The sequence below is a fragment of the Stegodyphus dumicola genome, chromosome 10 (assembly GCF_044657685.1).
Source record: "Stegodyphus dumicola isolate Sdum_Otavi_A_Nest chromosome 10, ASM4465768v1".
Taxonomy (NCBI): Eukaryota; Metazoa; Arthropoda; class Arachnida; order Araneae; family Eresidae; genus Stegodyphus; species Stegodyphus dumicola.
In genome coordinates this window covers 121,841,292-121,853,616 of record NC_140777.1, presented here as the reverse complement: position 1 = coordinate 121,853,616, position 12,325 = coordinate 121,841,292, and the positions used below count along the sequence as shown (strand labels likewise).

General features: G+C 34.2%; 1 protein-coding gene across 1 annotated transcript in view; it reads left to right on the top strand.

Moving 5' to 3' along the window:
• Window positions 1-5,031: 5,031 nt before the first annotated feature.
• Window positions 5,032-12,325, top strand: part of LOC118185749 (uncharacterized) — a 389,910-nt gene continuing 382,616 nt past the window's right edge. Inside the window, exon 1 of the mRNA XM_085825462.1 lies at window positions 5,032-5,153. Coding sequence (XP_085681588.1) covers window positions 5,091-5,153 — 63 coding nt within the window. The 5' untranslated portion in view covers window positions 5,032-5,090. The remainder of the gene's footprint in view (window positions 5,154-12,325) is intronic.

Below are 12,325 nucleotides of genomic sequence, written 5' to 3'. Positions count from 1 at the left end.
TTCAAAATTCAAGTTACTTGAAGTCAGAGTTCCATACCCCTTACATTTTCATTAAAAACCAACATGAATAACACCCCAGAAAATCTACGAATGGAACTAATTAGTTTAGAATGCAACGTAAATCTGATTCGAACATTTAAAGATTCTGATTGTACTAACTTTTATTAATGCACTTAAAAAGGTTCAGTTGTGAATTTTTGAAATAAAGAATAATCGCTTTGTTTTAGAATACATTTATACGTGAACGTAGTACGTAAAATCAATAAAAAAAATCTGATGTGTACAACACATGACTTCCTTGCACGGAATATTAAATTATACGCATTTTTTCCCGAATTTCATTTAAACTTTATTGAATTGAATTAAATTTACTTCATCGATAGCGCATAAACCACAATAGCATAAATGCGCTTTTGAAAATTCACTATATGTATTTACCATAGCGATACTTTGGCGCTAGGTTCACTTAACAGTGTAACAGCGTTACATTTCATTCATTTTACACTGCTCGACATTGAAAAGCAACACCAAAAAGGAGTGGATGAAATTTGGAAAAAAGACAGAGGCAGCAGGCAGGAATAAGTGATCTTTATTTCAAAATGATAGTCAGAATACACAGCCAGAACGGCGTCGGCTCAGCAGGATATAGAACCACCGCGGACAGCGATGCACGAAGAAACACGTCTAGGCATAGAGTCAATAAGAGTGCGGATGGTGTCCTGGGGGATGGCTCTCCATTCCCTTTCAACCATTTGCCACAGTTCGTCTTCTGAACGAGGCAGGGGCAGAGTCTGCAAACTGTGTCCAATCACATCCCACACATGTTCGATTGGTGACAGGTCAGGAGAGTACGGTGGCCAGGGAAGCATCTGTATACCTTGCAGAGCATGTTGGCAGATGCGGGCCTTATCCTGCTGAAAAATTTCATTAGGCAGCACCTGAAGGTAGGGGATTGTCACCGGCCGCAGTACATTATCCAAGTATCATTGGGCCGTCATAGTGCCCTGAATACGAACTAGAAGTGAGCTGAATCGTAGGCAATAGCGCCCCAAACCATTATGCCACGTTGTCGCGCGGTGTGCCATTCCACAGTTACTTCCGGATTAGATGTGTCTCCACGTGGACGCCACACACGTATGCGGCGACTGTCACTGGATAAACAGAAGCGTGACTAATCTGAGAACACGACGTTTTGCCATTCTATCATCCACATCGCTCCAGTCTGACACTAACGTTCTAAACGTGGCGTCTATGCTGTGGGGTCAATGACAGTCTTTTTAACGGAGGCCGTGAGTGCAGGCCACGTTCAAGCAATCGACGGGGAATGGTTCTGGTCGACACGTGAATATCCAAGGTATCTTGCACATGTTGCAGAATCGCGGTACAAGTGACTTGCGGGACCGCCACAGATTGTCGGCAGATGCGTCGATCCACGCGTGCTGACGTCACTCTGGCTGCACCTGAACCCCTCCTTCTTCCCACATTTCCTTGTTCCAAACATGTTCGCCATAGCCGATGCACCGTGGGCGCATCCATGTGGGTATCAGCTGCGATTTGACGTAAAGACCAACCCGCCCTTCTCAGTCCGATCACCATACCCCTCGTAAGATCGTCTATCTGCTGGAAGTGCTTTCGTTGACGGTGGCCTGGCATTCTCTCCTATTACACGTATCCTCCGTGATAAAATCCATCTTTCTTCGATAATTCGTCTAGCAGAAATAACGACACGAATATTGGCCATTCTGCACGTTCCTTCACTTATATCTTACTTCACGTGCGTCGGAGAGCTGCGCATTTCATATCATTCGCATAACTCAGTGAGTTGCGTCTACTCTAAAATTTGCATAAATTTCTGACCACTCTTTCTTGGTGTTGCATTTTCAATATCGAACAGTGTGTAACTCAGAACGAAAAAAAAAAAAATTATATCATCTGAAGAATTATCTAATCATTGCCACATGTTCAAATACTATGATAAATCTAAAACGAAGTGTAAAAGAAATTTAAAATACAAAATAAACAGTATTTCATAGACGATTTAGCGCTGCTTACCTAATGCGTACTCGTAAACATTCTTCTCTGTCCAAAACAGACTGGAGATAGTATTTTCTGCTAATATGAAACACTTATTATCTCGAATTTTATTAGAGATGTATTAGACGGAAAAACAAGCAATTCGGCCAGCGGGCAAGAAGGCAGATTTTTCGGTGCACAGAACTGAAAGTTTACTTTTGGTCTCACTCGGCAAAAAGACTCTGAAGGCATAAAAACTGATTTAATTTTTGTGGACGGTATGCTGAGTCAATATATGGGATAATTTAATAACTTTAATGATAATTCCAGAATGGATTAAGCATAATTTAATTCGCAATAATAAAAGAAGGCGTTACTTTGTTGTTGCGAAGCTTAGTTTCTTTAGGTTGGCAAAAAATCGACTATTCTGCTACATTTCAAATGTAAACAAATACGGCTGCTATGGCCAAAACAAAATTAGGCTTAGCCACACTTAAACAATTTTTAAATTGTTGTTGATAATTATACAACTATAACATACAGGTTAACTAAAGGCATAGAAACTTTAACTGGAAGATAAGAACAACATAATTCAATCATTTTTAAAGCAAAAAATCCACAATTTACAAACAGATAAGAATAAAGAAAAATGAGATCACTGAGCAGAATAACAAAGTAGATTTACACTTTTAGACAAAAAAAAAAAAAAAAAAAAAAAAAAAAAAAAAAAAAAGACGCATCATGACGCACCGAGAAGATATAAAGCAAATTGGACACAAATTGATATGCATACAGGTTTCTACGGAAAATGCAAAATTTTACATTTTGGCTGCCAATGAATGAACGGTCGTCGCTACAGCGCATCTGATCTGTGCAACTGGCAGGATATTTAAGAGGAGAGATTGCGATTCCAGGTTATAAATTCTTCACGAATTTCATTCCGTGTACTCTGGTAGACAGTAACTATGCCTCACATACAAGTTCGCGAACGATATGCGCAAATGTCAGTTTGAGAGAGGTCTTGTAATGGGCTCAAAGAAGCTGGTTGGTCTTATCGGCGAATAGCTCGATATTTGAGCAGGAGCGATGCCACTATTAGACGATGTTGGCAGGAATGGGTGAATCATGGCCGCACACAGCGTCAAGAAGCAAGCAGTAGGCCTAGAGAAACTACTGAACGTGAAGACCGAGCAATCGTCAGAGCGGTACTCACAGCCCCAGCTGCATCATTATCATTAGTTGCACGATTGTACGTGCAGCTAGTGCTTCATTGACCGCAAGGACCATTCATAGACGGCACACAGAAAGGGGGCTTAGGTCACGGCACCCCTTGCGCCGACTACCATTGACCTCTGTACAATTTCAAATGTAAACAAATACGGCATTTCAAATGTAATTTGTAATGTACAATGTCAAGCCTATTTGCAGTGGTGTTGGCCCTCATTCCTACTGTAATGTCATTGACTGGAGTAGAATAATCTTCAGTGATGAGCCCGTTTTGAACTGAGCCCGATGACCGGTGAAGGCAAATCTGGAGACGCCCCGGGCAGCGGTATGTTACCAACCTGACTATCTTCCGCAGACAGGCCGACAACCGGAGTGATGGTCTGGGGTGCCATTTCATTTCTTAGTAGGACCCCTTTGGTTGTCATCCGTCGCAACCTTACAGCACAGCGGTACGTCGACGAAGTTCTAAGGCCTTTTGTGTTGCCCTTCATGTCACGTCACCCTGGGTTTACATTTCAGCAAGATTATGCCCGCCCTCACACTGCACATGTTTCTACTGCTTGCCTTAGTGCTTGCCGAACATTATCTTGGCCAGCAAGGTCGCCTGATCTCTCTCCTATTGAGCACGTTTGGAGCATTATGGGCAGGGCCCTCCAACCAGCTCGGGATGTTGATGATCTAACGCGTCAGTTGGACAGAATTTGGCACGATATCCCTCAAAAGGACATCCGCAACCTCTATCAATCAAAAATAAAGTTTTATTCTCTTTTTATTACGTAATTTAATGTTTACACCCCTTCATATAATTTACATATCTCAATAACATTTAAAAAAATGAATAAATGCAAAGTAAAAACCAGTTAAAAATCTATTCCACTTGCGCGCTGAAAACAGCAACAAGTGGTGGTTATAATGCAAAATAAATTAAAAAGTTCTACATGTAAAATTATTCCATATTCAATTCGGAATAAACATATGCAAAATCCCGAAAACTAGAAGCACAGTGGCAAAGTGGCAGAAAAGGAGTAAAACACGGCAAAAACAAAAACGAGATAAGACTTTTACATCTTTCGCTTTACGTCACGAGGGGATTGGTGCAACGAGAGAGGTTAGAAATATCAGCCCGGTTTTGAACCAACAAATTAAAGCTTAAAACTTAAAAACCGCCAGAAAAACGGTCAAAGTAATCTATGTCTATATCAGTCTGTTGCCCTAACCCCTGATTGACAATGCTGTGAAAGATGTGAATTTCTTATTTCATTTTTCCTTTGCCATGTTTCGACACTTTTTCTTGCAGTTTGAAACTGAACTTCTGGTGTTAGGATTTTTGAGTTTGTTTATTCCGAATTGAGTATGGGATGAATTTTAAAAGTATTATTTTTTAATTTATTTTGCAATAATAGTTTGAATTATATTCATCAACCTACTTGTGATAAATGATGAAACTACAGTAATTGCTATAGTTTGCTTTATTTACGTTCACGATATTTCCTAGAAAACTTCTAAAATATTATTATTTATGTTAAAGTGAGTTTTTGAAGCAGAATATTTTAAAATAAATTTATTATCATTAATAAATAAGAAAGGTGATATTTCCAAGTTTATCATCTTTGCCGCTAAAGTCTCTTCGCAAGGGGACAATTTTGGCTTAAGAGTTCGAAAGGAAATACAGCATTAGCTTGTATTGTCTCGACAAAAAGAAGTCGGAGGAAAAAATGTTATGTAATTACTTTTGCTAGCGATAGGTGGCGTTTTTCATGGCTCGCGGTCAAAACTCGGCCGACAGTTGAAAGCAAGTAAATCAGCTGAACCGGCGCGTCCAATGTGTTATCGTCTGCTATTACACAAGCATGGATGAATTCTCTCACAATTTCCGGACTAGTGACATTTGGAGAAGACCTCAGACTGAAGAGGTAAAATTTACTTTTTTGTGCATTATTTAATAAATTAAATTCTCCTGATCAATATGCGTAAACATAAATATTCGAAGGTAAAATTAATTAAATATAATAAATATATAAGATATTGGTATCATTTATTAATTTTTAGTTTGTTTTTTTCGGTTTCAGCATGGTCTCTTGTTCTGTGATCAGCAACTATCTATAGGAATGGAAAGAGCATTTTTATTGAAAATACTTTTGATAAAAATTAAATTAATCTTTTAAATCGGAAAAGCTTCATTAAAAGTTTAACGATATAGTACTCTGACAATGATCTTTAAAAACTTTTTTTTAATTTTCACTACCTAATCATGAAAAAAATTCAGTTCCTATTTTTGAAGAATTTTACGTACTATATTAACCCATGCACATATTTTCATAAAGAATTTTAAGTTTCATTTATTTTAATTACTAATTTATTCCCACACATAAAGGCAATCTGTCAAATTAAAGTGATGATGTTGCGCAATACAAGTTTAGAAACAAGGCTGAAGGAATATGATATCGCGCATGCGCAATTTCGATAAACAGTGCCGCTCATATTTAAATTCTATAGTGCTGCACGATTATGATATTAAACCTTGCCTCACGTTGAATTACATTTTTTAAGTGTTATTTAATTTTGCTTAAGTTTAATTTTGCTGCGTATCTGTAGCAGATTTGAAAATTTGTACCACTTCTTTCTACGTATGACCATGTTTAAGGCAATGTGCAGACAATAAACAGGTCGAAATTTGTTGCCATTTTTAAAAGCATTTTATCAATAAAATGGTATGGAATAACGTAATTTAGACATAAAAAAAGTTATCAAAAATGATTCTCTGACATTCGTCTGTTGCTGAATCTAAGTAACAACATTATGTATATATTATAAGGTTTGTACTTTTATTAAAACTGGAAGACTCGCGAAAAGTTTCGAATTTCGGATTTTGATCATAAACTTATAAATCATTGATTATTTCATTTATCTTCATTTTGACTTTATTAAAATTTCGAATTAATCAAACGATAACTACGTATTAGCATATTACTGCAATTTGTAAATTAATGTGATGCCTATTATTATTTAAGGGTTTTATTTGGAAACTGTTGTGAGTTCTGTTTAAATTTATACATTTTAGATAAAGCAGTCGAACGTGATTAATAACTAAAACTATAATTATACATGCATATACAATGGCTCCCAAAAGTGATCGTGCACTTTAAAGAATTTTTAGAAAAGCGCTGTAACCCGTAATTAAATTCGAATATAAAGACCTATATTTTTTCATATCATTTCCATGCTATTTTGAATAAAACTAAACTTTTCTTTTTTTAATATTGACTTATTTTCTTTTTCTAAATTTGAAAATGTAAGGAGTTTTAGATAAAATATTGCACAAAAGCGATAGTACACCGAAACATTTTCGTAAAATTTCGTAAATAATATTATAGGCTTCCACTTTTTCTTCACTTTGATGACGTTTAAAAATTAGTGCAGATCGTCCGGCAAAGTTAATTCAACGTAATCAGTGATTTATAGTTAGAAAATTTGTGAAAAATCCACTTTTGAGTGCTGTGACAGTAGAATATGGCTGTAACAGTAGGATATGGCGGTGGAGGTGTCCTTGTGTGCGGGTTCATGTCAGCATCAGGATTATGTAATTTAGTATTTATTGATGTCATGATGAACCATTAGCTTTATGTAAATATTTTTAAACATAATTTTAAATTGTCTTCCCAAAATTTAGGTATTGGAAACAACTTTACTTTTTATCAGGATAACGAGCCAGCCCTACAGGCCGATACACGAGCCATACTAACGAGCCAGCCGATACACGGCCCTCAGTATTTGGCTTAGGCGTGTCTATAATTATCCAACACGTTTTGAAAATACCACCTCAGTCATTAGATTAAAACCCGATAGAATATATTTGGATAGAATTAGAGGTTAGAGTACGAAAACACAACATACAAATGAAAACCGAACTAAAAACAGGAATGGTAGAAGAATGTAGGAACATTGATGCAGGTATCATAAAAAACTATAAGGTATTTCTCCTACCTTCTTAGTGTGCCTTCGTGATGTAGTGGTTCTACACGCTGGGTTGATATTCCAGAGGTCCGTGGTTTGATTCCCGGCAATTGCGGTTGCTAATTTTTCCTCTTGCCTGTTTCCAAAGAAAAAAATACCTAATGTCTCTACAGTGGCGTCCGAACCAAAAGGGTGGTGGATGATGATTTCTCCCCACCCAGGATTTGGCGATTGGGTCCCCTAAAAACCCCAGTCGCTCTTTAAAAGGGGGAATGTATAAGATATTTCTTCCACCTCCTTAGCGTGCTTTCGTGGTGTAGTGGTTCTGCACGCTGGGCCAGTATTCCAGATGTCCGTGGTTCGATTCTCGGCGAAGGCAATTGCTAATTTTTCATCTTGCCTGCTTCCAAAAAAATACCTAATGGTGAAAAAATACCATCAAGACAAATGGTGAATCCTATGTCCAGACGTTTGAAAGTTGTCAGAAGTGCTGCAGAATATCCTACAAAATACTAACTAAAAGAAACACTACAATATTTTCTAATATGTACAGATTTCTTTAAAGTATTCGGAGACTTTGAGGTAATTTTTCTGTAACATTTTGATTACTGATTTTCGAAAAAAAAAAGTTTTACTTTGTTCATAAAATAACTAATGTATTTTTGCTGAAAGAAATTTATAGATATTATTAAAAATTCTCATTCTCAAATATTATTTTTTATTAATTAATAAAAAATATTTGACTTTGTAAATATTTGATTTGTAAGCGTACGAACACTTTTGGCAACCACTGTACCTTAAGTGGAAATATATATTCTGCGCAGATGCAGCTTCTGTGCACACATAAGAAATTGCAGATGAATGCCTGTAACTGTAGTGTCTTAAAATTTTTTCATTCATATTATGGAATTTTTTCATTCATATTATGGAATTTTTTCACGATTTAAATTGCAATTATATTGCAAAAATATATATATACAATTGAAAATTTTAGATACGTTTTAAACGAAATATTTTTAACCTAGTTTTATGAATTTATTGTCCCACATACAACAGAATATATTATTTAGAATTTTTAATAATATGATTGATTGAAATTTGTTTAACTGATAAATTGTCTATAAGTTCTGCAGCAGCTTTTGCTTTTCTTATACAGATGTTTAAAATTTGAAACCAGAATTTCATTTATGTAATTAGTTACGGTTGGAAAAAATTCAATGTAGTATTTTGCCCCTTTCAATGAATCTAAAGAAAACACATGTCTTTTATAATACTCGTCTTTTATTATACTTTATATGAATATTAACGCATTCGTTAGATATAGCTATCTCATTATGCATTTTATAAAGGATAATTTGTTTTAAATTTCCCATCATATTATCAGAATTTTCGTGTAACATTATTGGATTATCATGTTTCTTCAAGTTAATTTTCGGTTCTTAACAACGATCAAAGCAGGAAAAAACTGATAATTTGTCGAAGGTTAAATATCCTGGTAGTTGAAGGGATTGGCTGCAGGAAAGTTTCATGAACTCTATTTAGACGCAGAGTGAATACGGACCAATTTTCTCTGGAACGTCCATTACGAAGTCATTCCTTCCATAAGCACACACACTTATTCTACATGATCGTAATTGATTAATCCAGTCTAATTCTTTTCTGGCATTAAAGAAAAAACGAAATTTTGATCAGGAACCATTTCTATTATTTTAATGAAGTCAATTCCCATTTAAGCAAGGGCATATTAACCGAGTTGTAGATTAACCGAGCTTTGAAAATTTCTCTCCTAATACTAGAAAGCAAAATTTTTACTGTCAGTGCTCAGAAAAAGTGCGTTTGATAACAGCGGTCGGTGATAGCAGATGTTCCTAGAGCAGAAATTGTTTTTATCCATATTTTTATCCATAATGCAGAATTAAATAACATACTATGTTATTCTATATCCTTCACATCCATATTCCATAACATCCTATCCTCCGTTAGATATAGTTAAAAATATTGTTAAATCATCGGTTATTATTAAAATATCCGTTAAAAATAAATATTGTTAAATCACAAAAATAAATTAATTGTAAAACTTTTAAATTTCTGTTTCCCATTGACTCCTATCGAATATAAGAGTAATATAAACAAAACATTTTTTTTCCTGTTTTGAAGTAAATTATTCTTCTTTTGACTGCTGATTTAGCTTTTATAACCAAATGACAGTTTAATTCTCCAAATTAAACTGTTTAAAATATAGACAAATTATTAGTAGCATTATGTGCTAATTATAACATAACACAAGTTATTCTTTTTCCAAGCATTTTTACTTCTTGCTAACCTAGATACAGAGGTGAAGGAGGTAATGGTTTTGGTCCAAAATTTCGACTCCGAGTGCTCAGTAAATAAGCACAAATTAGAATTCCAAAGCAGGTTGTAACTATTTTTACAATGAAATGTATGTCTGTGTGTCTGTATGTGTATGATAACTTTTTAATTCATGATAATTCTTATGAGAAATTTGTTTATATTTCCAAAAATTTATATTTTCCTTATTAAACTTTCTACGTTCACATAAAGAGTTGATTACAATTTAGGTAAAAATTGGGCAACCGGGAACGGTACTTTACAATAAGTCAATAACAATCTTTAATGGACAACTGGAAGTGGTGCTTTACTTGAAGGCCATAACAGTTTTTAATAAAAAATTACATTAAAATATAATCCAAAGCTTTTCAATGTTAGTATTTAAGGCTTATTATCAGTGGGAACAGCACATTACATTTGAGCTAAAACTGATAAATCGGAAGTGATACTTTACGTGAAGCTGTGAACAAAACTTCTTGAAAAATATTATGAGATAATCCTAAACTTCTCAAAATTGGTATTTAAAACAGGTATGTGATTGAAACAACATGTTACATTCACCAGCATTAAACATATTCTTGGAATTATGCTAAATGCAACGAGAATAAGCTCTATGAAAATGACTTTTCGTTATGATGCAATTAAATGTATTAGCCTCAGTCCTCAACTTTGCGCTCGTTTCTATTTTGAGTGAATCACTTTTTAAATAAAAGGATGCTGCCACCAAATGTTACCTCTGTGGCTTATTTTTAAAGAAATAATATAATAAATATATATAATATAGCGTATTAGCTATATATAATATAGCGTATTAGCTATATAATATAGCGTATTAGCTATATTATTCATTAAAAAGAATTATTTGACAACGCGTAACACTCTATCGGGTAACATACTACCTAAAGATTTTGTGACTGTTAAGCACTAATTTGTGAATCCGAACTGTATGACCAAAGGATGTACTATGAATCACGCGATATTTCAAATCAAGGAATGATAATTGATGTGTAATGAGCACATATGATGTGGCCAGCACACGGGAGTATTGTGGCTGCATCAAAATTTTTATAAATGCTATCGGATTAAACATGAGTTTCAATAAACCGTAGACGTTGTTTCAGGTATTATTCGGTTAATCGGAAGCCTACTGTACTAATATAAGTTAGTGATTTGATTATTATTCAAAAGTTATCGTAAACTTATTTTAATATATAGTTAAAGTTAATTAATTCTTAAGCAATGAACTTCGGCTTTTTAAAAAGACTTAATCTTCGTAAGCATTACACAAGTCATAGGAGCTTCAGTTTTTAATGTAATACTTATATTATAAAGGAAACAAAGCTAGTTTACCGATTTTTAACTAACCAAATTACTCCTTACATAAATAGTTTGCAAATATAGAGAACTCTCATTAATTCAAATCGGATAAATAGGAATATCAGTTTATTGTGTTGAAAGCTGATGTCCAGAAATTCTCAGCGAATCGCTACATTTTCTGTTTTTTCCCATCTTCTCCTGGCGTTCGATATATCTTTCTTTCTATAATTAATTAATTAAAACTTTTGGTACTTACGTATTAACGCAACTACATTGGAGCAATCTGGCGATTTATTTTAGATAAGAAAATAAAAATTTCCTTTAGAGTTCAAGTTGGCGATTTTTGCGACTTTCTTAAAAAACGATTTCTAAAATGTCGCTATTTATCGTTAGCAAGCATTATTAACATATCAAAAGAAAACACATTTGGGCAATTTAATATATAAATGCTAATTATTAGATAAAAATTATATGAAACATTGAAAAATAAAACAAATTTTTCGCGAAATCCTTCTGAATAAACTATTTTCGCGCTATTCTACTCCACATGCACAAAGGAATCCCTTTTCGTTTAAAAAAGCATTGCGCTCCGGTTACCTCTAAACGTATCTCTTTATAGTTCCCTTTAACGATTTTACGGCAAAATACGACATTTCTGCATAGATTTTACCTCAGTTTCTTCCGCTGTTAGCAAAGAAACGATTATATTTTATAACTGAGTTTAATGGAAAGAATACGAAGTCTTATTAATAAAAACCATTGGAAATTGGAATACAACAAAAAGAACGCATTTGAAAATTGCGGCGTTGCTCGACGGAAGGAATGTTATGAACATGGTTGCCTGAAGAATAATTATGCATATGATTGCAAATGTTTGGCACATTTTGAAAAATTTGGCGACTTCGACTAAGGTGTTTGCGATAACAACTAAGCATCAAATCTTTTATCTAAAACAAGCAGTTTCGCTGCCAGCCTTCGTCTGGCTTTTAAATGTACCGGAAAAATGGGAAAGGGAACACCAAAAGTTAAATTTAAAATCTGCGTAGAATTTTACTCTGCAGAACAACTTCATAAAAAAAAGTTATTACGTATAACAAAACTGCAATGAAATAAGCAATATCCCTTAATACAAATATTAATTATCCTAATAAATAAATTAACCAACTTCGCTTTGTAAAATCTTAAGAACTCAAATGGTATAAAGGAGGTTAAGAACTTTGTTTCCTAAAAAAATCACTCAAAACTTTTCAATATTTTAAAGACTGTGAAATGAGCAATAAATAACATAAAAGAATACAAAAACAAAAAAAATTCTGAAAAGCAAAGTATAATTAATGTATTTTATCTTATTTTCAAGAGAAAAAATTACAATGAAATAAGCTATATCCCTTAATACAAACATTAATTATCCTAATAAAAAATCTGATGTGTACACCACATGACCTCCTTGTACGGAATATTAAAT